Raw genomic sequence first — 25766 nt, forward strand, 5'->3', positions numbered from 1 at the left:
TTTGGTCTGATTTGGTAGAAAATATTTTTGTACAAGTATCTGGTAGACTGTTGGATCATTTCTATACCATTGAATCATTTCTTGGAAAGTTAAACAGAAAGTACTTTCAGAATTTGTGTTTTGTTTTTTTTAATGGACTTTCTCCAGCCTGATGAATAGTGACAGTAACACAGACTTAGGGAATGGAATTCTTGGGAGCTTCTTGTACTTTCTGGCAGTTTCATACCAATCAGTGAGTATTGGCCTGATCAGCAAAGTATGGATTCTGGAGGGAGGGTGAAATTCTTATATGGGAGTTAAAGTCTTATGTAGATGAGGTGAAAGTGTCTGGGGAGCGCAAAGAGGAACTTTGAAGCTCTCAAATATGTTTTAAGTATTGTTAACAATGTGTAATATTTGAAAGTTGTCAACATTGAGCACTGAGTGGCCATCTGTCATTGAAATGATACAAATAGACTTTGTCTGAAATACTCTGGGTCCCGAGAGGGTTCCCCAAGGGTGGAGCTCAGTGTGACCCTGCCTTCGTGTGCAGGGACTCTCCCTGGGGCTGAAGTTTCCACAACTGTGTACAGTCCCCAGTTGGTAAAGTGAAAGTACTTTAACGATACCTCTAATCTTGTGGTTACAGACCCTAGGGAGACGGGATGGGAAGAGAAGTGTGGTAAATTCCCAAGCAGGGAGGTTCCGGAACCTCCTGCCTCAGGAAATACCAAAGTCTTCCAATGAACAGAACCAGGCTGTCTTGGTATATTTATCCACAAATGAGAAAGTGAATAAACAATCTTGGATTTTAAAAAATAAAAACAATTGAACAGATTGACTAAGTCCCCACTGCATGTAAGACCCTTTGCACAAAGACCCAATGTTTCAGGTCTTTCACATGGGACCTCAAAGTGGGGCTCAATTTCTTTTGATACTTGAATTACAATAATTTGAGAACTGCCTCCCCCACCCTGCATCCAGTGCATGAGAGGTCGGACAATTAAGTTCGCGAACTCATCCTAGAAAAAGTGCTACATACCTCATTGCTGAATAGCACTACGGTCACCTTCCAAGTACTCCCCTTGGGAAGCTATGCACTGACGCCAGTGCCTAGTCCACCCTTCAAGACAATTTTGGAACTTTTTCTGGAATGGACATCAGAGCTGTCATCATATTACCCTTAATGTCCTGAATGTCATAAAAATGTCTTCCTTTCAATATTTCCTTTATCTTTGGGTAAAGAAAGAAGTCACTGGGGGCCAGAAGGTGAGTAGGGAGAATGTTCCAATACAGTTATTTGTTTACTGGCTAAAAAGTCCCTCACAGACAGTGCTGTGTGAACTGTTACATTGTCGTGATGCAAGAGCCATGAATTGTTGGTGAAAAGTTCAGGTCATTTAACTTTTTCACGCAGCCTTTTCAGCACTTTCAAATAGTAAACTTGGTTAACTGTCCAGTTGGTACTAATTCATAATGAATAATCCCTCTGATATCAATAAAAGGTTAGCAACATCATTCGCGAAGTTGTCATTGGAAAGTTCATCTTTTAAAGACTTCCTTGGGAATATTTCCAAGTATTCCCAGTGCTGTTTTCCCCTATCCTTGCTTGCCTGCAAGTGCTCCTCTAGGCCAGATGTCCCATCCTAACTACATCAGAGCCCACCTGCTGGTCCTAGATGCCTCTGCTACTGATACAGAAGCCTTGCTCAGTCCACAGTGATTCTCCTGAAGCTCACCCACTCTCATAACCATCCCTGGGGCTGGTACAGATCCCTGCTAACTTGCCTGGACCACTGGCTTCTACTTTCCGTAAGCCCTGGGACTTCTTCTGGGGCACCAGTTCAGACTCCTCGTTGCTTGTGGTGACTTGACTCTTAAGAACTCCTACCATCCTTTCCCACGTCTGGGCTGGTTCTGTCTTTGCCACATGGGTCCACCTGATGCATCTCAATGTCATTGAACATTCAAGAAAATAGATTGGGTTATCTCATGGATGCAATCAGATGTATGGAATTGGTACTGTGCAACTTTTCCAAGAAGCACCCAGGACCAAAGCACCAGTGGATTAGTGGGGCAAGGTGACACTTCATTCCTCCTGCCAAAAGCTCTTTCCTGCTTACAAACACTCTATTGATACTTAGAATAAGCAAGAAAGACACAGCCTCATTGTCACATGTGAGGGAGTGGGAGCATCGAGTAAAAGCCTTTGTAAGCACAGCATTGAAGAGATTGAGGTGCTAGAGGAAAGATGGAGGAAGGGATGGCACAGAGGAAATTGATGATGCCCGAGAAGCAAGGATATCAGATGTACAGTGGGAGACCTGAGCTTTGACCAGGGAGACACTGAGGAAGGGGACACTGAGGAATTTAGACACTGAGGAATCTAAATAAGCACCTCTTGTTACCAAAGAGGAAACTGAGACTCTGATAGATGTAAGGACTTTTCCAAGGTCATTCAGTGAGCTAAGCCCATTAAACAATCCCAAATCCATTATTTCTCATGTCGCATCTTGCTGCTCTCTCCAGGAATGAAGAAAGAGAGGGAGGATAGAATTGCAGAGAGATTTTGAAGGAAAGGGGAATTAGGGTGTCTCCTGATCTCCCTCATGAGGTAACTACAATCTTCAAGTTCTGGGTGGCGTGTGTCAGTCAGAGGATTGCCATATTATATTCATTGCCCTCAATGGATAAGATGATGGATCCGAAGCTGTTGGCGGTTAAGGGGCTGGGGGCAAGTCGTTGACCAGTCCGCATTGTTAAACTAATTCACTGGAACAGAATTATACAGTGAGCGACTCAGAATCTGTCTGAAATCCTAGAGGGTCTTTAAACTGCACACTTACGGACACAGTTGGATGACAGAGATACTCTCCTCACTGTGCTTTCTGTAAGTTTCAAAGCAGGTCCAGAATTTAAAATGAAAGTCTGCATAGCAGCTGCAGACGTGAATGCTTGCTTTCTGCCCCTCTACCTTTCTGTGGCTGCCTCCAGGGCACTTGAGGAGAAGCAGAATCCCGCCTGGCATGTTCTGATGGTGTGATGAAAGACACAGAGTATGGAGCAAGCAGCACAATAACTGAACATTGACAGGATCAGACAGACTTGGTATTCAGACAGAGTGGAGCCGTTTTCTGGAGAGACTCCCAGAGTTGTGCTTCCTGAGCTCACTTTACGCCTCAGGTCTCAAATCTCTGCCTCTGTCATCACATGGCCGCCTTCTCTCTGAGTGTGTCTGTGTCCAAATTTCCCTCTTCTTATAACCACACTGGCCCACCCTGATCCAGTTTGACATCTTAACTTGATTACGTTTGCAAAGACCCTATTTCCAAGTAAAGTAATGTTGATAGGTTCTGAGTGGACATGAATTAGGGGGCACTATTCAGTTCAGCACAGACCCCTACATCTGATCCATCAGCAAGCCTTAGCCCCTCTATCTCCTTAATAATTCTTACCACTCCTGCCACAATGTTTGTCCAAACCTGCCTCACCTGGATCACCTGGGTTACTGCCTCATACCTGGCTCTCGACACGTTTGCCCCATCCAGTCCACACTACAGAAAGCAGCCAGGGTAACCTTTCCAAAGTGTAAATCAAATTATATGATTCCCCTGCTCAAACCCTCTGGTGACTTCCCAATACCAGAGACTATAATCCAGCTCTTGAGAGCTTCTGGGTTGGTGAACACGTACAGATTTGGGGAGAGTGGCGTGCTTGGAGAGTTCCACACCCTGCCCCAACACCTGGCTCTATGCATCTCTTCCATCTGACTATTCCTTTTATTATAAACCGGTGATAACAAAAAAAAAAAAAAGAGAGAGAGAGAAAAACAATCCAGCTCTTTAACTTGGCTTGAAAGATGCCTGGTGATCTTGCTCACTGTGTAGCTTGTGTCCCTTCTCCTGTCCCCATATTCGCTGGACTCCAGTCACAATGGGTTGCTTTCTGTCCCTGAGTCACGCTGAGCTGTCTCAGGGCCTTTTCATTCCCTGTTCTGCTGAAATATGTTTCCCCCATATCTTCAGGTGAATGCCTCCTTCTCAAGGTTCTAATTCAAGTCCCAACTCACATCCTCTACTTAGAAAGGCCTTCCTCAATCCAGCTTAGCGAATGTGCTGTCTCGAATGTGCTGTCTCACACGTTAGCCTATTTCTTCTCCATGTAGTGCTTCTTTTCAAAATCCAATTTACCTTATTTGTTTATAGATAATAAACTGAATATTATTTATTTGTCTCCCCAGTAGAATGTAGGTTCCTATGAGTAGCTGATTAGTTTTCCTTATTTACAGCTGTACCCCAGCTCCTACAAAAGAGACTGGCACAAACGCTTAGTAAGTATTTTATGTCTGACTAAAATGGGCTACCTTTGTGTTTTGTGGCTTCTACCCTCCTTCCCTCCAAGGTATGTTTCATTTTTTAGTGGTAAAACCTACTGTTTTTATACATTAAAAGCTTTTGTATAAATTCTTGTATGTTAACAGTTAAGAGAGAGACATGCTTTTTTTCATACCCTCTCCCTAACTATCTCTAAAATTCCCTGGTTTGGTTTCTTCAGAATACAATATGTCAAATAATTTTATGCCCCACCCTCTACCTGAATACACAGGTCCATGTTTATTCACAAGTTTATACACAGCCTCCCAGATAAGAAGCTATCATTCATCCTTTACCCCCAGCCCATGGAAATGCATTTCTAGATGTGTGTGGAAGATTCTGGAGAAAGAAATACAGAAGGAGTTTAAAAATTATTTTTTATTTTAAAAATGTATAAATTGTTTTAAAAATTATTATTCGGGTTTGTGGGGAAAATTAACCTAATACCAAGGATATGAATATTGTCCCAGAGCAGGCAAAGTCACATCTTACCCAGGAGAGGTAGTGAGTGCCCACCAGGGAATTCAAACTGATATACATAGTTTCACATGGTTGGTTATCAAGTTGGGCAGAAAAGAAAACTATCAGGAAATTTAAACTTTGTCCTTGTTTTTGGTGTTCTTCATGTTAACCATTTCTAGAGCATTCTCTGTATTTTCACAGGCCTTTTTAAGTAATACTGGTTTTGCTGTCAAGAAACTCTGACCAAGAGTATGATACATCTTGATTTAAAAAAAAATAGATTGCTATATTTTAGTTTCCAAACTCGTTCAAGTTATTGTCTCCCATCAACGTTTGTCACCGTTAAGTTTCTAGCCTGTATCCTTCTTGCCTCAGCTATTTTCTTGAAAAGTCATTTCAGCTTGCTTACTCTGTAGCTTCACTTCTCACCAACTCCTCAAATGCCCCCATTCCGCTTTGGCAGAAGTCTCCATCGCCCTCCGTTCTGCCAGTATATTCTTGTTATGTTTCTGCACCAGCACAAAACCTGATGACAGCAGTGATGGAAGGGCTGCAAACTATAAGCAATAAATAGGGACAATGTGGACGGCCTGTGAACGGCCTCTCAGGCAGCCTGTTTCTGTGGGAAGAGTCTGGACTTCAGAATCAAATCATCTGGCCACAAATCCTGGCTCTGCTTTTACTTACTGTGACCTTAGGTGGCTGTTGAACTTCTCTGAGCCTGTCTTCTCATCTGAAAAAGCAAGAACTATGTTTTATGGAACTGGGAGAATTAAAAGAAGAAATACACAAAGGTTCTCAATAAGTTTTATTTTAAACACAGTAGATAATCACTTCTTTAGGAATCTGAACACACATTTTTCAAAATCCATAAGAACAAACCCGCTGACAGTTACTGATTTCTTTGAAAGATGAAAGCAAAGATTTTGATTTTATCATTTTCCATCACAAATAATAATAGACCTGTTGAGCTTCTTCTCCTCGTGCCAAAAGGATGGGGTTTTTTTCATTGTTAGAGTTAATCACACTTAGAGAAAAATCTCAGGATAACCTGAGTAAGGAGAAGAACTTAAAAACTGAAGGGCATTTGCTATTGCTTCATTAGTATCTTCACATAGTGTCTTATGCAACATTTGTTCATCACATTATTCAAAGGATAAAATGAAAATTTCCCTCCTTTTCTCTATTTTCAACTTCCTTGCCTCCCTCCACATGTCATATGTTCTGCCTGTGATAGGTTTCAGATCCATAGTCATCATAGTAATACGGTGAAAGAATGACCTTAATTCAGTTGTAGAGCATCTGCAGACATTTTCAAATAGTTTCGATTGGGAGTGATGCATTTTGTGTTAAGAAAAATACCTGTTGGATCCCTATGTGCGTAGCTGAAGGGCCTACAAAGGTACTTGAGATAAAACCCTTCACCAAGGGGTGACTAGTTTAGTGAGAGAGATGGCACATTGCTATAAGGGATGGAACAACTCACCAGGTGTCTGGTGGCAGGACCAGAAAGTTGAATCCCATTCTTAAATTCACATGTATGGTGATTTGGTTCTTATCACTCTTCCAGATGGCCTTTGCTGCCCAAATTAGCCAGTTTGACCCATGTTTACAACTAAAAAGTGAATATGCATAAATTTTAAAGACAGGAATCTTGGGTTAACCAGATATGTGATATTAGTAAACTCTCCTGGTAGAGTTTGGATGTGCTGTTACACTTAAAGTTAAAGTTAAAGATGTTTAAAGCCCCACAAAGATTTGCCGTTTGTTATTCCAAAAACATGGCACAAGAACTCCTTGGGGGCAGGTCTATGATTCTAGGACAGAATGGCTTCCGTTTGGATATTGCCACCAATGAGCTGTGTAGTTCATGTTTACCTTGAGAAATAAATATTGCCCAAGCAGCCCCCAATTTAGATGGTGGCTTGCAATAAGGAGGAAATCTGGTGAGTTAAAGAAGATCACTGCTCTGATCACATAGCTTTAAAGACTGAAAAATAAGGAGGCAGGCATGTCTGATCAGGAGCCTGGACCTATATGTTATTTTATAGCAAGACCACACCTGTCATCTTTGCATTTCAGAACCCAGTTAAGGCAATTTCAATTCATGAGTAAGCAGCAGCCCCTTTTATAAAACTTGTTCTATCAGGATTTGCTACAGGTATGCCCTTCAGATAGGTAGTTGATGTATCTGGTTAAATTGTTGGTGGTTTAAATAGAATTGAGAGAGTATTTTTTTCCCTAAGATCAAAGACCTCCATCTGTTGATCAAATGGTGAAAAAGGTCCTTCAGGAAGGACATGAAGAGCTTGATGTCCATCAAATTGGTACTATTTTCACATATCCTTATAAATATACTGTCAAACGTATATTGTGAGGGCCATTTGGCCAAAGGGATGGATGGATGATGCCAGCTATAGATGAGAACATAATTGTAATAAATATATTTCTTATTTACAACTTTATGGGGCAACACTGTTCTCCTTATTTTACAAGTAAGGAAACTGAGCCATAGGTTAAGTGATTTGCCCTGGATTTTACTTCGGGTCCATCCTGGAGCCGTATCAGAGGTGGCCTGCCCTGTGGAGCAGACGGTGGAAGGTATATCTTTGGAACCTTCCCTCCCTGGTTCTTGGTGTTCCTACAGCACTTGGAAGGCTGGTGCTACCTGTGTCTGATCCTTCTACTCCAGCCATCTTTACCACTCGCTGTGGATTGTTCTGGCTGGGATGACTGAATGGACATTGTTGGAAATGGCTTAAGAGAGTGCCTGGTCAATTTCTAAGAGAATTTTGGAGCCCTGTGAGTGGCAGGAGGTGATGAGCTCTGGACAGCAAAGAGATGTTTGCAAACTTACCAAGCTGTGGTCTACACGAGAAAGTCCATTAGAAGCAGTTAGGAAGAACACCCAAGCAGTAAAGTCAAATTCTAACCTTAATGGTAATAGAGCTTTGAATTTATGTAAATATTGGAAATTTTATAAAGAAAACCCATTAAGTGGTCTTTTAAGGTGTGATACTAAATAATCTGGCAAGCAGAAGAAGGCTCCTTGCCTTTCTTGCCTGTTTTTCAAAGTAAACTCCCCTCTCCACCCACCCCTGACACAGACACAAAGGATCCAGTAGTGGTAAATGCTTTTCTAAAATACTTGAAAAGAATAGCAGCTCTCTTAAAATTGCTTTTCTCTCTTAACATTTCACTTTGATTACCGTCTTTCTGCCCCTTCTTCATTCCCATCTTTCTCCCTTTCTGTTCTTGTCTCATCGACTAATCATAGTTATACTTATACATGTGGGTGGGAGCTGCCTCATCCCACTTTTTTCAGTGTTTCAAGCGCTTTTGACTTTTATCCTCCAGCAAAATGCTGACTCCTTATTATTCCCCAGCTGTCACGCCAGTTGAGGCCTCTGCTTTAATTTGATTACTCTGAGCCTTCTAATATCCTTTCCCCATTTCCCATAGCATTTCCCATCCTCTTCCTCTGCCTGTACCTTATAGATAGCATGTATAGTCTCACCTGTTCCTTCAAAGATATCTTTGTCTTAGAGTTCTGCCATTTCTATGTGTGGGTTTCATTTTATTTGTCTAGGTGTGGTTTTCATTTACTTAACCTGTTTGGGATTCATTGCAATTACTGAACCTGAAGATTTATGTCCTTCATAAAGTCTGAAAAACCCTTTTCCTACATTGCTTCTCTCTGATTTCTTTTCTTTTCATCTGACACATTACTAGACATGTGGTGAAAATTCTAATTCTTTCCTCCATGTTTTTTAACCCCCTTTTGCTGTTTTCTATCCCTTTCACTCTTTGTACTGGGTAATTTTCTCAGATCTATTTTTTTCAGATCTCTTTCCAGTTTGCTCTTTTTTTATTCAAGTGAATCTAATCTGTGTTTATCCACCTGTGGGGTTTTAAATTTCAACTTGTCTAGTTTTCAACAATAATTATAGAATGATTTTATTAATTTGAAGAAGTTTTATGTGGTTCTTATAAAATCTAACCTTTAAAGTACTATTTTATTCTTTTTCTCATGTTTTTAATTTCGATTGAAATTTTATATTATTAGTATTTGTAAACACCCTAATTTTAGGAAGCTTAAAGTTCTAGTACCTGAATTTCTTGGTAGTAGTAGAAAGGTAGAGTGGGGAGTTCCTGATCCCTGTGTCTACTGATCCTTTTTCTTGGTGGATGGTTTGTGTGTTTCGTAATTTTGATTGTGAGTTTTTCTTCAGGGCCTTTCTCGGTGGTAATCCAATAAGGCTGAGGTTGAGTGTGTGTCCCTCCAGAGAGATTTTGAGTGTGCATTTGTCGGGGTTATCACTGGCCTGGGCCACTTTCTAATTAAACTTCTAGTCTAGAAAAGCAGAACACACAACAGTGGTTCATTCTGAGCTTTAAACCGACATGATTGGGTCAGTGGTTATTAATTCTCAAGCAGGCTTTCTTCCACCTCCACTGAGATCCAGGCTGAGGCAAAGTTTCTTAACTATCTCTTTGTGCAGATTAGAGATTTTTTTCTAGCCCACCTATACAGAGGGGATGATCTTTTGAGAATCCCAACTTAAGGTGGGAATTTCAGTTCCCATTCCCTTACCTGCACTTCATGAAGGCCCTGGGGCTTCCTCTTTTGAACCATGTGGATGTTACAATCCAAATCCCATGTTATCAACACTGGTTCCTGCCATCCTCTCAGGGTAGTCAGCGTCAATTCTGAGGCTTGGTTCTGGTTTTCTGATCTTTCTGGGGTTTGGCTTTGGAAAAATCCTCCTTTTCTTGAAAACTCAGCTGTGCATTTAAAAATGTATTTATTACATTTTACCCAGAATTTCTAAATTTTTATAGCAAAAGATTTTTTTCAAGAAAGCTAGACTGTCAAGAGCACTCATCCTCCTCTGACAGCATCTACTACGGGGTGGAAGATGCTTATCTGCATTCAAAGAGGAGAACGGCGAAGGGGCCTCTGCCTTGACAAGCCCATCAATTTCTTCTCATTCATAAGCTCTGAAGACTGTTCGTTCAGTCTTTCACTCACTCATTTTTACATTCATATCACATTCAATAAATACTTAGTAAGTTTCTACTACCCAGGTTTTCATTCATTAATTTAGCAAATATACATATATTGTGTACATAATCAGCTACATGCCAGGTATGTGTTCATTCTCAGCAAAAGCATACCCGATCCAGGGCTTTGTGGAGGACACAAATATTGATCAGATAATCACATAGATGAATGTAAAATTGCAAATGTGCCACAAAGTAAATATGCATGGTGTTGTGAGATGGGTTATGGGCCATTTGTCCAACTCAGGCAAGAAAGGGCTTATTTGGAGAAGTCAAATAAGAAGCAAGAGTGGCTTTCACAGAGAACAGATTTGAGGAGGCAAGAGTGACAACGGAGACCAGTTGGGAGGCTGTTGCTCCAGACCAGGTGAGACTTGCTGGTAACTCAGCTCCAGTTTTGACTTTGTAAATAGAATGACATGGACATATTTGACATTTATTTAGCAGGTAAAATTATCAGAAAGGAGCAGAGAGATGGACCAAGAACAATTCCAAAGTTTCAGGCTTATGTCACTGGATGGCTGGTGGTGTTCCTTTACTGGGATAGTAAACACTAGAAGAGGACAAAGTTTGGTGGAAAGTCCATGAGTGTTTCTTTGGGGTTTGTTGAGTTTGAGGTATTTGAAACACATAAGAGGAAAATGTCAAGAGGAAGGTGGATATATGTCTGGCATGTTGCAGATCTGGAGCTTAAAGAAGAGCTCCAGCGATATCAATGTGTGAGTAATTTGCGCCTAGGTGATCATGAGATGAGATTTCTATGGAGAGATGATAGATATTCCTTGGATATAGGGACATGGAGGTCACTGGTGACTTTAATGGCAGCTGCTATGGTGGTGAGATGGGGTGAGAAGCTTGGAGTAGGAGATGTGGAAATGGGATCAGTGAGTATAGAGAACTTTGAAGAAGTTTGCCAGTGATGTTATGTAAGGCTTGGATTAATACTTAAAGGAAATGCATAATTAATTGATTATGATTAATTATGATTGGAAGGCAGAATCCTTTAAAATAATAAGTAGAAAAGTGTTAAAATAGTTTCTTGATAGTGAAAAGGTGGCTAAGATGGAGACAGGCTGGTACAGTGAGGACTCAAAACTCACTGAACCAATATTCAATTGCAATAATACCTAACATTTATTGAGCTCTTACTGTTGTTCCAGGTGCCATTCTAAATGCTTAACATGTGTTAAATAACTTAATCGCCACAACAACTTTATGAGGTAGGTACACTTACTGTGTCATGTAGGACATGAGGAAACTGGCCACCAGAGAGGTGAAATAACTTGTACGGTGGGAAAACAGGGATTTAATCCAGATAGTCTGTCTGTGGAGTTCATGTTCTTCACCACTATGCAATACTGGTTCTCAGTACATGGGTGTATAATGAAGTACTTGGGTCGTCTACAAGCCAAGATACGAGCTCATCCATCTGTTGCCAGACAACAGCTTCTTGGTGTTCGTAGCAGGAAAGAAATGAAGGATGCGCCAAACGGGCCACGCAAACACTAGATTTATTAGAGAGAATAGTAGAACCCTCTCAAGATAGTGAAAGCAGGCAGGCTCAGAGACGAGGAGCTGCGGGGAATGTAAGTGGGGTTGGGAACAAATGAAAGGGTGGAAGAGTCCGGACTTAAGGGTGGAGTCTTAGGTGTTCCTAGGCGGGGCGGGTCTTTGCTGACCACTCCTCCTGGTCGAGAGGGGACATTTTTGTCTTTATTTGGCTCCCTCAGGACTGTCGTGGCAATAGGGGACAGGGTGGAGATTTTTCTTGGCTGCCATGCTAATAATATTATAATCTACTAGAATCAGCTAAAGTTTACCTAACGTGGTAAGTTGGCATCCTGGATCAACTCTCGGCTGTCGAAATCCAGTTCTGGCCAGATTGTAGTGCACTTTTTCCTTAACTGCTGACCTTGCCGCCTCCTCCTTTTTCTCCCCTCTCTCTCTTCGCCCTATTGTTCCCACCTATGGTAACACAGCTACAAGTATTGAAAAGGTTATTGGTTATATAATCACTTTGGGGCAAAAGTATAAACTAATGCTGACTCAAAAACTGGTTAAAACTCCTTCTTGGCTTTATATTATAGACCAAGAGAGGCATAACTAGAAGTGTCACTAGACTAGCGTTAGCTTTAATCAGTGACCTTTAATAAATATGTGCACATTATTCATTTAATTGCACCTGTAACTATGTGGCAGCCTCACTGCCGAGGGTATATGGGTAAGTACGCAGAGTTCACGACCATCTGAAGCCACTTGCACTTCTCTGCCAAAATCTATCATTTGTGAGTTTCGTTAACTACTGTCCTGAAATAAGTGACTTTTTCCAGGTCTCTGGGGATTGGCTTTAACTAGAACATGCGTGTGTTTCTTTTCCTCCTAAGGATTTAACAACACCGAGAGAATATGCGACAAAGAGTTTATTATACGTAGAACAGCCACCAATCGAGTGCTGAATGTCCTCCGTCACTGGGTCTCAAAGCACGCACAGGTAATTCAGTGCCCTCATTAATTATTTTCAAGGATTTCTAAAACATCAACTCTCTAAGTCATTATACATGTAAAATGCCTTCTGATTCTTTGGAGTTAGAGTTTGAAACCTTGAAATTGGAATGTAGAAAGGGAAGAAATAGGAGGATACACATACAGATCAAAGCAAACACACATGTATTGCCAACATCTACTGTTTCAGAGCTACAAATGACAGGACCTGTGGGTGCTAGACCCACAACAGGGTCACTGTACTATGCCATCCAAGGAGCATCGTTTGGTCACAGGGTCCTCTCTGTAAGTGGAATTGTGCCAGCTGCAGTGGTGCCCTCTGGAGGTAAACGGCAGGTGTTCTCTCCCCTGAGGTAAACAGCAGGTGCCTCCCTGAGGTAAACAGCAGATGCGCCTTGGAGGTAAACAGCAGGTACTCCCCTGAGGTAAACATCAGATGCGCCCTGAAGGTAAACAACAGATGCCCCCTGGAGGTAAACAGCAGGTGCTTCCCTGAGGTAAACAACTAGATGCCTCCTGGAGGTAAAAAACAGGTACTCCCTTGAAGTAAACAGCAGGTACTCCCCTGAGGTAAACAACAGATACCCCCTGGAGGTAAACAGTAAATAGTCTCCTGAGGTAAACAGCAGGTACTCCCCTGAGGTAAACAGCAGGTACTCCCCTGAGGTAAACAACAGATACCCCCTGGAGGTAAACAGTAGGTACTCTCCTGAGGTAAACAACAGATACCCCCTGGAGGTAAACAGCAGGTACTCCCCTGAGGTAAACAACAGATACCCCCTGGAGGTAAACAGTAGGTACTCTCCTGAGGTAAATAGCAGGTGCTTCCCTGAGGTAAACAGTAGGTGTCCCTGGAGGTAAACAGCAGGTGCTCCCTAGAGGTAACACCCTGGTACCAGACACTCTGGTCTCAGGTCAGGTAGTGTTTTTTCAGCCTGATTCAGGACATGTTTTGCCTCATGCTCTTTGATGTTTTGGTCCTTAGTATCCTAATTTTAAATTGGGTCACACTGACAGGACACTTATTTGCTATCTATCTGTGTGTTTTCAGTGCAAGTTTGTAGAATTGATACCAATTTCCTAAAATAAAGCACAGCCCCCATTTGCCTCATTGGTTTAAGGCATGCATTGTCCTTTCCTCACCCACTGCCAAATAATGGGTGGGCCTCCTGGACTGGCTAGCACCCTGCATGGAGAGTTTTGGAGGGAGAGAAGGGGTGTCCTGAAAGGCTCAGATCACACCATGTGAAACATAGGAAATGTGAGTTAGTTAATGAATAGAGAAAAGGGCAAGGAGTTCCAGGTTTCACTTCATTCTATTCTCAGAGGCCATATGGGCCTTGGTAATGATAGGCCATCAGATAGGGTCACACAAGGGCCATGCTCCTGAAATCCCTGTGATAGAAGAATTCGCTAATGAAGAAAAATTTGGACCTCACCACCAGTAAGCCCATACAAATTCTTAAATATTAAGTGAAAACAACAAAGATAGCACATTAAAGAAAGGATGTAAAATTTTCATCTTACCACATCTAAAGTAAAAATGGATCCTATGTGACTCAACTTCGGAGAACCACCCTTAGCTCATTGGACACGTCCAGCGTCTCCTCTATGATCTCAGTGAGCTTCTTGAAACTCCCTTTTGCCCATTGCAGATAAAACGTGATAATGAGGTTTCTCCTGTATCTGACCATTCATCCCATTCCTGTCTTGTTTTTTGACTCAGGGTCTTGACTTCAGTAGCTTCAGAAATGCAAAGTAACTTCAATAGACAGGGCCGAGCAGATACTGCTTGGTTTTCTTCCCTGGTCTAAGCTTCGCTTGTGCAAGTTCATGCCACGACTCACACCATCACAGCACAAACCAAAGCCCAGGTTTACCTGGCCCAAGATTCCCCCCTCTCTTCCAAATCTTCCCACAAAAACTAACCTTGTTTCCGTATCAGCCTCCCTTCCCCTTTCTCAATCCTCCGTGCCCTGTTTTTCTAATTATCTGAAACAGGAACCCCTTACAACTCACATGTAACTCTTATAATAACTGGCAAGTACCACAAAGCCAATTACAATATGCTATGGCTATTGTTTTTTTGGTAAAGAGAATTCATCGATTGGGAGAGATTGGCATACTGAATCCCTCACTTATAATAAAGAGATTTTCAATAGGTGTTTTCCTCTGACTTGATAACTGCATTGTATATACATACATATACACATATACACACACAAACATACATACATACATACATACATGTGTGCTTATAAGACAGTATTAGGTGAATAGCACCAAATCATTGGAATAGAAAATGGATTCATGAGAAAACAAGTGTGTTTCATTTATATCGTGTCCTGGTGATCTTTAGTTCTAATCCAAAGAGCACCCTAAGTGTTAGCTGTCCATTGGATGGTTCAGATACTTTGTGGGCTGTTATTTCAGATGTGCTCATACACCGGGAAGCAAGCACTTCTTTATTTTCAGTTAGAGGGGCCACAATGGGAGTCCCAGCTTCTCAGACTCTCCCTCCCTCAGGGGCATATGTGGATGGTAGAAATTGCTCAGGTATTCAGTTTTTTCTCCTGATATGTTTATAAAATTTAGACCCTGGTGTGCCAAAGAAAGATCTTACCATTTGTCTCTTCTTACTCGTTTGTCTCTTCTTACCTCATTTGTCTCTTCTTACCTTCCCTGCATGTGTGAGAAGATTTGGGGGGGTGCTGTGGTTGGTGTCTGATTGTCCTGGTGTAACATCATCCTGTGTATATTCTGTCACTTTCCCCATCCCAGTAAGTACTCCGTCACCCTCTCTGTATAACCACACATGTGCAGGATGTTTCTGTAACATTGCTCCTGTTGGCAATTGTTTTAGGACAAGTTTTTGCTGGTTTCAGTGTCCAGGCTTCCCTTCTTCCCTTTACTGACTTGCTTTTGGGCTCCTGGTTGTCATTTGAGTTCCTCAAAGATCAGTTTGAGGAAATCAGGGCAGACTTTTAGTGACGGATTGGTAAACAGTTGGAACCCACAGCGCTGGTTTCAGCTCAGGGTCCTGGAAGCCACGCTGTGTGCCCACTGCCTCCTCTTACTGACTGTGGGCTCAGCCTGAGGCAGTGAAGTTCAGAGGAGGTGTGACTGTGGCCCCTGAGCTGATGGACATAAGCAAAGCGACCACTATGGTACTTACAGAACCAATAACAACTCAGCTTTGTCGAAGTTTGTCGAAAGGTCTTTATTCTCTTAAAGGCGATGTCTAGCTGTGAGATGAGACTGCTGGTCCGTAAACCTGGGCTGTAATCTGACCACCAATTAATGGTCACCTTTGTTGTCTTTGGTTTTCACATCACAAAATGAAGGGCTTGATCAAGAGGATTTTTCATTATCTGAGTCACTCCTTGCCAGTTGAGTTCATTTAAGGGAGAGCATTATTTGGCAACTTGATTATTGTGAATTAGTAGCTTTAAAAAAAAAATGAGTAGGAGGTTGTACTTGATTTTTCAAAAATACAGCCCAACATGGGAACAATTGCCTTTTTCCTCACATGGTAGACTAACCAGGGACACCAATTCACAGAGAACAGCAAAGCCACCGTGAAGCTACTAGGTGTAGATTCATCCCCAAATAATCTAGAGAATCGAGTCTACCACACAGTATTAGATATCATGCATTCATTTCTCATCAATGGTTACTAATATTGGCAGATACTACCCTGAACTTACTTCTGGAGAAATAAAAAGTTGCAGAGGTATAGGTGTTGGTTCTCCAGAGAAATAAAATTTCCTTCGATGTCATGCTCAACTCCCCTCTCCCCCGCCCCCGCAATGGGTACTAGCTAGAAGTTTCTTTTTCTAGAAACTTCTAGCCTTTTCTTTAGTAAGTATTTGGTAAAGCTAGAATGTTTTTTTTTTTTCTGATTCTAAAAATTTTCACCTGTTAATATATTCTGCCCTAGTTTCTCCTCATTTTGTTGTACTTCTTCGTTCATTTGTTACCTTTTATGTTGCAAGTGAAGCCACAAGGCATAGCTTGGTTTCTCCCATATACCTTGTTTCTGGATTATCAGAAGGAGCAGCAGCACGGAGTCGGGGGACCGGTGTTCTTCTTCCAGTTCTGCCACTGTCTCGTCTCTGGGGCTCTGAGCCAGTCACTTGGCTTCTTGGGGTGTTAATTTCCTCTCTGAAAATAGGAACAACCATCCCTGTGTATCTCCCCCAAGGGTGTGGTGAGAATTAAAGCCTATGCTGAATTAATAAGCATGAAAGATACGATATAGATATGTGTGACTAAGTCCCTTCCAGTTTCCACATTTCATCGCCCAACACCTCGCCCGTAAGCTCCTTGCAGACAATGCTTGTCCCATTCAGTTTGATACCTCCCATCACAGGGTTCTGCAACCTTGGGTGCATGGTAGTTGCCTGGTCATAGTTGTCAAATCGAGTTTGTATTTTAATGTTGTTGGTATTCATTCTCTCCAGGAGGTCATTTTCTAGCCTTTAAAGTTTCCAAGTCAGCCAAGACAGAGACTTTAACCATTAATAGACCAGAAATCAGGGCTATTTGTATAGAGAGTAAATAAAGGATGTGTTTTCATACTCTACACGCTTCATGCTTCTCGCTTCTCGCGTGTCTCCTGCTGGGAGGCCTTACATGTCATTTGCATGATTCCAAGGTGTCTGCAGGTTCCAGAGCTGCTGAGCTTGTCACCAGATGCTCCTGTGACTGCTTCTGTGCAGACAGGTGGGGGTGGGATTCGAGGCTGGCTATATAGATAATTCATATCTGTGCTCGAGTCTCTGTTGAAGGCCCTGTATGTGGAATCTACCGCAATTTTTCCCTTGAATTGTCTTATTGACCAACTAATGCTGAAAAGATACTCTGCCCATTATTTGAGGAAATTTACAGACCACGGAATGGCACTGATAAAGGAGCCTGCAGCTGTGCCTGTAGGTTACAATTCATTTCATCAGACTCTGGATACCATCTGAATGGCAAATGGACGAGAATAAAACAATCACTCATTTCCTTAATTGTAGGTTAAGGGGAATATTTTGAAAGCATGAGATCAGACCAAAATGAGCTACTTACATAATAAAAATCTTCTAAGGCCTAAGGGGAATTTAAAGTGAGCCTCAGGAGATCAGACATTGCCTGAGTCAGGGAGCTGGCTTTAAGTCTCCATCAGAGAAGGCTCCAGAAGTCCCACCAAGTTACCCGTAAGAGGAAGAGCTCCCCACTGTGCATTTGCCACATTCAGGCTCCACCTGCACCGGCACATCAGGCTGCATTCTTTCCCCTGGACCGAAACCTGGAAGGTGAGAAGCGATCACAAGCAAGAGGAGAGGAGGTGGTGCACAGAGAAGGCGCTTCCTGTATAGGCTTTCGGGCTTGAAGCAGGCCAGGCTAGGGCAGCGGAGAAATGTCTTATTCTGGACCGAAGTGAAATTTTAATTAATATATTGGACTGGACATTTTGATTGAAGAAACAAGATCATTCTTGTAACTAAAAGGTTCTGGAAGCCTTTGGTGCCAGCCCCCAAACTACAGTCAGGTGGGGGAGGATGGTCTACAGAGCAGTTTAGTGAGAAGTAGTACTGTTGCTTGATGATTTTGTCATTGTTTATGATAAAGGAAGTATAGGTCAGCGTGGGACAGCATCCGGGTCAGCGATCTGGACTGAGATCCTTCTTTATCATGTATTAGCTGTGTGGCTGAGCGAACTATTTAGCTCCTGCAAGCCTCTGTTTAAATGGGGATGATATCACTCTGTCTAATAATTGTGAGGATTCATAATACCTATGAGAGAAACCGTTAAAGGTGGAGGCTCAAAACACGACGGATGGTTCTTCTTGGTAGAGCCCTATAAGCGTAGTATCTGGGCTACACCCAGGCCTTCTGGCAGGTAAATGGTGTTGCCCTTATTTCACCAGTGAAGTGATTAAGTCTCGGAGAGGTTCAGTCAGCCCTGCCCAGTGACCTTTTTGTAATGGCGGAAACATTCTATGTCTGCAATGTCCAGGATAGTAGCCTGCAGCCACATGTGGCTAACTGAGCACTTGAAAGGTAGCTGGTGTGGTTGAAAAACTGAAGTTTTGATAATATTTCATTTAATTTACATAGCCACATGTGACTAATGGTGACAATCTAACTGTACAGTTCTAGACCCCTCAAAAGTACAGCAGCAAACCAGACCCAGCTCTCTGACGTCCAGCTCCGAATTCCTTCCTGTCCTGCAGTATCCCGTTCCTCTGAAACAGGAACCCGATGGGGTGGTCTGCACTCTGTCCCCAGCAATAAGCCCCTTAAAGACAGCCACACCTTATATTTGGTGTATGTAGACAAAAGCAAAACCTTTATGCGACATTGGTGTTGGGATTATAAGTCTCAGATAAGATGAAGGTATTTTCCCAGTAAGGGAACGTTAGCCAGGAGTATCCTCATGTTTTGGCTTCGAGCCTGCAGGGCCAGGTCAGTAGTGTAGTGGGAACATGTTCTATTGACTGACTGAGGTGGAAAAATGGGGGCTGCAGTGATGGCCTGGATCGGGGTGTCTCAAAATGGGAGTTTATGAAGTTCATGTCTTCTGTTGTTTTGACAGATGACAGGGGGCCCTTTTACATCTTTTAATTTTTTGGCATTGCTTAGTAAAACGCAAAATCCAGCATCGAATTAGAACACTACGTTCATAATTATTCTTTGTTCCAAATCTGAAAAAGAAGTTGGGCCAGCATGAGCACGATACAGACTTTTGATGTGAGCGGGAGAATGAAATGTGTAAGAAAGGCTGGCGGCTCCCGTCGTCTCTACCGACAGCTCCCAGCCCGCCTCCAGCTCTCTTCTGCCCTCAGGCTCCGCCTCCTGCTTGTCTATACCCACTCCTGCCCGACTGTCTGCCGTGGGGGAATTTCCCGGCCATACTCGCTGCCCAGTCTCTGCTCTGGAGCTGTGGATCTTCTTTTCCACTTGCAAGGCAGTCTGTAGAGTATGAACTTAGAGCTCTTGGCAGGAGGAAGAATGCCTCCCTGGGCCGCAGCTCTGCCGTGTGTGAGTGCTTGCTGTCCTCATTCGCCCGAAGATGCACAGGACTTTACAAGCCCTTTCCCCTAAGTCTTCACCACAGCTGGATGGGATGAGCCAATGTCCACTTCCAGAGGGCGTGTGTCACTGGTACTGAGCCGGGAGGAGGAGCCATCGGGTTCCATAGACATGCTCTCTGAGCCAACCTGAGGTTTGAGATTGTCTTCATGATGATATGGGGCACACGGTTTTTTATGGGCAACTTGGAAACCTCACCCCCACATTCCGAAAGCAGTTTCCTCTGTGAGGATGCGTTGTGCATAACAGACTCCCACCGTCTTAAGAAAACTCTGTCACCACTATTTTATCGCTTACTATGTGTCAGGCACTGTTCTAAGCCGTTTTCAAAGATGAAGTCATTGACTCCTCACTCCAGGCTTTGGAGGGAAAGAAGGCAGATGTTGTTGTTATCCTTGTTTCACAGATAGGGAAATTGGAGCCTAGAGAGGTGACACAGAGAGCAAGTGGCAGAAGTAGGTTTCACACACGGCTGCCGGCTGCCCAGCTCATGCTCTCCATCACTGCTAAGCTCACAGCCTTTCCATCTCATCGGTCATCGCCGGGATGCAGATCACTCACTATGTAAAATGTGAAAAACCACTGTGACTCCAAACAGTGAGACTATCATACGCTTACACTGACAATGCTTTCTCTGTTTCTAAATCTTTCCTTAGAAAAGTTACTTTCGCCCCAGAGTCTATTTTGTGTCCCTTAAACAAAGAATTCAAATTGCTAAAACTTGATGTGGGGAGAGTTCTCCCTCCCTTCTGTTGGCCACTGTGGTAGGTGTCCCCTTGTGTTCAGATAGCCCTGAGCGGCGCCCATGCCAGCCTCTGCGGGAAACCGGCCCCAGCAGGCTTTGGCGCTAGTGCTGTCCATGGTGACGGGTCAGGAAACCCCTGCTGTTCTTGAGACCCCAGACATCCCAGCTGACAGGTGGATTAGGATGCTGCCCCCCAGCTCAGGGGCCCCAAAGTGCAGTGCGTCTCCTGGGGCCTGTCCCCGGATGGTGGGTACTGATGGGGTGCCAGGAACAAGAGAGAAATTCGTCGCAATGTGAGGTACTGGCTGCTATGAACTATTCCTTTTTAATGACAAATTTGTCATTTTTGTCAAATTGGAAACCTACTGCTTCAACCTTGCAAATGGTTTTATAAAATCACCAAATGGGAAGATAATCGACGCGCTACACGCTTTGTCGTGTTAGTCTCATCCTTATCCATCGGTGCCCATTTGCTTCTAGCTGCCCATACCACTCCCTGTTGACCTCTGCCTATCCAAGCTAAGAAATCCCACATGTCCACAAGGCACAAACCAGTGTTTGTTCACAAACTCCCATTTCCCAGGAAGGCAGCCAAAGTGAAATAGAGAGCGCTGTATTTAATTTAATTAGGCCAGCAACTTAAGCTCTGTTTGGTTCCTCCTGATTTCCTGGACACATAGGCCGGTGCTTATTTTCACCCTGTTGTATTTGATCCTGCCTTGTTATTTTATCATTTGTCCTCTCCTCCCCTCAGAACAAACTGCCTTGGGCATCACATTTCACTTTAGTTCCTGGTGAGGACTCAGGTGCGGAGAGAAATCTGGAAACTTGAATTCTATCTAGATTACAGTGTTCGCTTCCTGTCTTCCTCATTTGAAAAACTGGCAAAATGATCTGTCTGGGGTTCTTGTGCACAAATTAATTATGTGTCAGATTACTGTAGAAAATGTAAAGTGTAAAGAACTAGTACCTGATAACTATGGGATTTCTTTTTTCAGTCCTGAAGGTAGATTTTCATTGTTTAAACTCTTTTTCTCTGGTAAACAGCCAAGTAAGAAGATTCCCTGTTCCTTTAACTTCTTACCTAAGATTTTTCTTATCTTTTATATAACCCTATTGTTATCCTTCAAAGTCTCCTTAAGCCTTCCATGCTTATCTTAAAAAAAAATGTGTGGCGAGAATGTTTACAACAGGATTTACTTAAGTCAGTATGAAAGAGAATTAAGAGTTTAAGAAGCCGGTGTCTTAAATGGAACTTATTTTCAGTTTCTATTAGTTGCCGTGACAGACATGTAGCTTTCCCTATAGAGTCAGTGGGATTCCTTAACCTACGTGGATGGATTTCGTTAACAGAGAAAACACTGAGAAGCAACCAAATGGGATTTTATGGACACCGAGCTCCTCTTATTTCTGTCGTAAAACATTTCTGACAAAAGTGCTGTGGAGAGCCCGTATTTTTCCCAGTTCACATTCCGCACCCTCCCCCATCACCCGAGGAGTCTGGAAGCACTTCTGCAGACCGTGCCATGCAGGACTGAGTCCTCCGACCCTTCACCCCGTCTGGCGCTTTACAGCCACCTCAGGACTCCATGGAGCCAGCTAAACTCTGGGGCATCCATTGCTTTGTGCAGGCCCTGAGGTTTTGCCTCACTTGTGGCCTTTGTGTGCCTCTCCTGTCCACTCTGCTCCCAGATGCCATCGACCTGTATCTCCTAATGTCTTTGCAGAGAACGTCGCCCTAGATGGACGTCAAAGGGTCTACTTCCATCACATGCTATGATTCTAGGTCTCCCTTCTCCATGGGCAAAGGGGTGATGTACAGTTTGCCTACCAGCTAGCTTCCTTTATCTGTCTTTTTCCCTCTTATGAATCAGGGCATGGAGAACACAGTAGAACTTATAGTTTTCCTAAAGCTTGTATTCGAGTTGAGCTCAAAGATTTTTTTTTTCTTTTTTTGCCACATGGCATTCATTAACTAAGAAAACTGAAAAATCAGGATTAAAGGCAGGCCCTTCCAAACTATACTTTTGCCCTCCCGTCTTTGTCATTGTCTTAAAAGCTACAATCCATGTTCATTAAACACTTATCTGGAAACCAATGGAAAGCACAGCATCTGGAAAAATTCTCTTTTTTCCTGATAAATTCTTTTTAAACTGACTGATTCTCTTTTGAGGCTTCAGATACAAGCATGGGAGCTATCTGATTTCAAGGTTGTGGGGCAGTATTTAAAACTCCTAAAAGCACAGCTGTTCAGGTCTAGAGGGTGAATTTTAGCAAGTCATTCAAATGCAGAGTCATTTGTTAGAAAATGATGGCATAAATGATCTGCATGTGTTTTTCCATCCTGCTGAGTTGGTGTCTTTCATTGCCATTTGCCTCTTCCCAGTTATTTTTGTTCTAACATATCTTCCACATTTTGCATTGTGCTTTCTCCTAGTAGCTTCCCACTTCACATCTGCTAAAATAATTTCCCCAACTGCCAGTTTAAGAACAATTAGGTCGCTTATTACCACTTGTCGCAAAGTCATGTATCCTTCCCATGAACTTTTGTCTATTCATTCAACAAATATTTTGAAGGCCCAGTAGGAGCACCTGTGCTTACCAAATTGGGGTTCAATTAAATCTGGATTTTACTAACTTTTCCTGGTACATAGGCTCTTACATGAGAGGTACACATTTCCTATATGTTTTGTTCCTCTTGGAAGATTCTAGAACCTTATGAGTAATTAATAACTAGTGAGTGTTGAACAGGTATTGGAAAGTTTAAAATTACTATTGTATTGCTTTGTAGGGTTTCATTCCAAACTTAATGCCTTTCTTCGTGTTTTTCAGTAGGGCTATTTTTTTATAGTGGTGAACAAAGAGGCTTTTAAAATATTTTTGTAGTTAGGTGATGGGAAATGCTGGAAAACCCTGCCTTTCAGTTTTCCAGTGAGAAACCCTGATTCAGAGTCAAGGTTGCCCAGGGGTGGCGAGAAGGCGGGCAGACCAGGAGTGGTGGTGAGTGGACAAGGCCAGGCAGGTGTGATGCAGAGTCTCCCTTGCCAGCTTTAAGCCAGCACAATCTCCCCTGGGATCCGGTTGCAATACTAACGTTCTGGATAAAGGTTCCCCTCCTCCAAAGAGCTGAAAAAACTCGCTGGAATCAAGGCTTGTTACCTCTAGTTTATTAAAATGAGGAATCCAGAGAAGCGTGTCCTAGAGCTGCCGGGGTTAGTTTGCATAGATCTTGGGGAGACCACTCAGCATCTTTACCCAGTTTCCCAGTTGATAAAATGGCCCCACATCTAACCTAAATCTACACCACAATTTAAATTAAATTCTTCATCTTCTGTAGTCAAAGAAGACAGACAACAGTAGCATCCTTTTCATTTTCTTGAAAGTCATCAAGTCACACCCTAGGCTCTTATTTTTAAGCCTAACACATCCTCAGTCCCTTCTTTATGAGCCCTTTGTTCCAGATTTTAAAATTATTTATGAGGTCTTACTCCACTCTGCCGTATTTCCACTTTCCTTTTAAAAACTCTGGCCACTGTTAGGAATGCACTGTACTGATTACAGTGAGAAAATTACTCTCATAATTCTCTTTACCCTCAAACTGTGTTTATTGAATCAGATTCTCCCAATGTCCTAGAATTCCCTTGGCCACACATAGCATATTACTAACGATTATCCTGCTCTCCTGAAAGAATGAATATCATTTCTAAGTTGCCTAAACTATCAGCAGGGATTAGTTTTAAAGTGATGGAGAATCTGATTTATTGCCTCACAGATTATTTGTCTGTTGTTGATCTAGTCTGGAGCTAAGTCTCAAGATCTGTATCTCAAATGGTTGTTAGCATAGGTGAGAAATAGTTCCAGACTTAGCATAGTAACCAGCTACTACTTGAGGTGTCTTTCAGCCCAAGCCACCAGCAGTAATTCACTGATAGCCACTTTTTCCGCAGAGTCTGTGTGGGATAGCAGTTAAAAACTCAGGCTTCAGCCAACACTGCCTGGGTTTGAGGCCTGGGTCTGACACGTGCTACCCATGCGACTTTGGACAAGATACTTAGATTCTTTGTACCTTGACTTCCTTGCATGTAAAATGGGAATAATAAGGACTGTAACTATTTGGTATTGAAGCTTAAATTAGGTAATACAATTATTAAAGTATCACCTAGCATGTGGCAAATTCATAACTAAGCTTAGTTATAATTGCCCCAGGAGTTGCTCCCTAACCTAGGGTAAATACTGACTTTCTAATCATTTGTGAATGTGTTTGAGTAGCGTCGATAAAACCTTGGTAAAATATCCTCATCTCACAACAGCTTATCTTTTGAGGAGGATTCTAGCCTCTTCCATCGGTAACTTTTGTTCCTAAGCATTTGCTGTGTACCACACTCCATTCCTTAACACTTCCTTGAGCTGTCCCCTCTGGGCAGGGGGTTCCCAGACCTACATTTCCAGGTCCAGACCCTCTCTTATGAGGGTCGGGCACTGCCATGCTTTCACCTGCGTTTAGATGCCCCGCCGCCCCCCCACCCCCACCCCAAGTCTCTCTCCCTGGGTTCCATTGGTTAGTGTTTCCTTCCTCTGCCCAGATTTCTGTTCGCTGTTCTGCCTCTCCCCCAAAGCCTTATATATTGAGGTGCTCAGTAACTGTAGAAAGAATAGGAGCTATGGTCTCCTTTTAATACATGGAAATGTAAAACTCGCATTTTCTGGGCTCTCCGCCTTTGAAAGCAAGGTGGTTCCTTTTTTTCTAATCATCTGCTTCCTTCCATATTCCTGCTTCATAAATTGGAAAACAAAAACTAACCTAAATAAACTCTTGCTATGTTCAATTCGTGTATGCCTCGGGTCCTCTTAGTGCCACGGGGTTCGCTCACCTGGCGCATGAAGCTTTATGAGGTCACCTTCAGCAGGTAGCTTCCCTACTGAGGGCCCTGCTTCCCTCTGCACCCAGCCAATGCGAAAGGCGAAGCCAACGCCCGGTAGCCAGACGACCCAGCAGCGCCATCTTGTGGGCGCCCCGAGTGCTGCCTCGGAGAAGGAGCCTGAGATACTCCACCACCTGATAATCTCGTTTCCCATTTCAGGGCCTAGGGAAATGTAGCCAAAAATTAGATTCTAGATAATTACAAAATGACTGTCAGGCAGGCTTATTAAGAATAATCTACCTGTGGATTTAAATAGGGCAAGTGACTTTTGGATGCTTCAGATTTCATTTTATTGGGTAGTAGCTAGTATGTTTTTAAAAGGGACTTTTGAATGGCCAATTCTGCATTTTACACCTATTGGTAAAAAAGAAAATTTTACATTCTAGGTATTACATCAAAAGATTCAGATGTTTTAGTCAGTTTTTGAGGAGTTGTGTTTTGCATGAATTTAAAAAAAAAAAAAAAGTAAAATCTTGCTTCTCCAAGTATGATCAGCATCACTCAGGAGTTCATCAGAAAAGTAGAATCTTCAATCCTCATTCCAGACCTGCTGCATCAGAATCTGTGGTGATTCGTGGGCACATGACAGTTGGAGCAGCGCAGGTGTAAAGGACTCTTATCAGAGGCAGATGGACGACC

General features: G+C 42.7%; 1 protein-coding gene across 7 annotated transcripts in view; it reads left to right on the plus strand.

The window, feature by feature from the left end:
• Positions 1-25766, plus strand: part of RASGRF2 (Ras protein specific guanine nucleotide releasing factor 2) — a 223569-nt gene that overhangs the window by 168376 nt on the left and 29427 nt on the right. For 4 of the 7 annotated variants that reach the window (XM_033110501.1, XM_033110502.1, XM_033110505.1 and 1 more), the window contains exons 18-19: positions 4268-4309; positions 12263-12369. In XM_033110501.1, the coding sequence (XP_032966392.1) occupies positions 4268-4309; positions 12263-12369 (149 nt within the window). The remainder of the gene's footprint in view (positions 1-4267; positions 4310-12262; positions 12370-25766) is intronic. The other 3 variants (XM_033110503.1, XM_033110504.1, XM_033110507.1) reach the window with 1 other exon arrangement.

The sequence above is a fragment of the Rhinolophus ferrumequinum genome, chromosome 7, assembly GCF_004115265.2.
Source record: "Rhinolophus ferrumequinum isolate MPI-CBG mRhiFer1 chromosome 7, mRhiFer1_v1.p, whole genome shotgun sequence".
Taxonomy (NCBI): Eukaryota; Metazoa; Chordata; class Mammalia; order Chiroptera; family Rhinolophidae; genus Rhinolophus; species Rhinolophus ferrumequinum.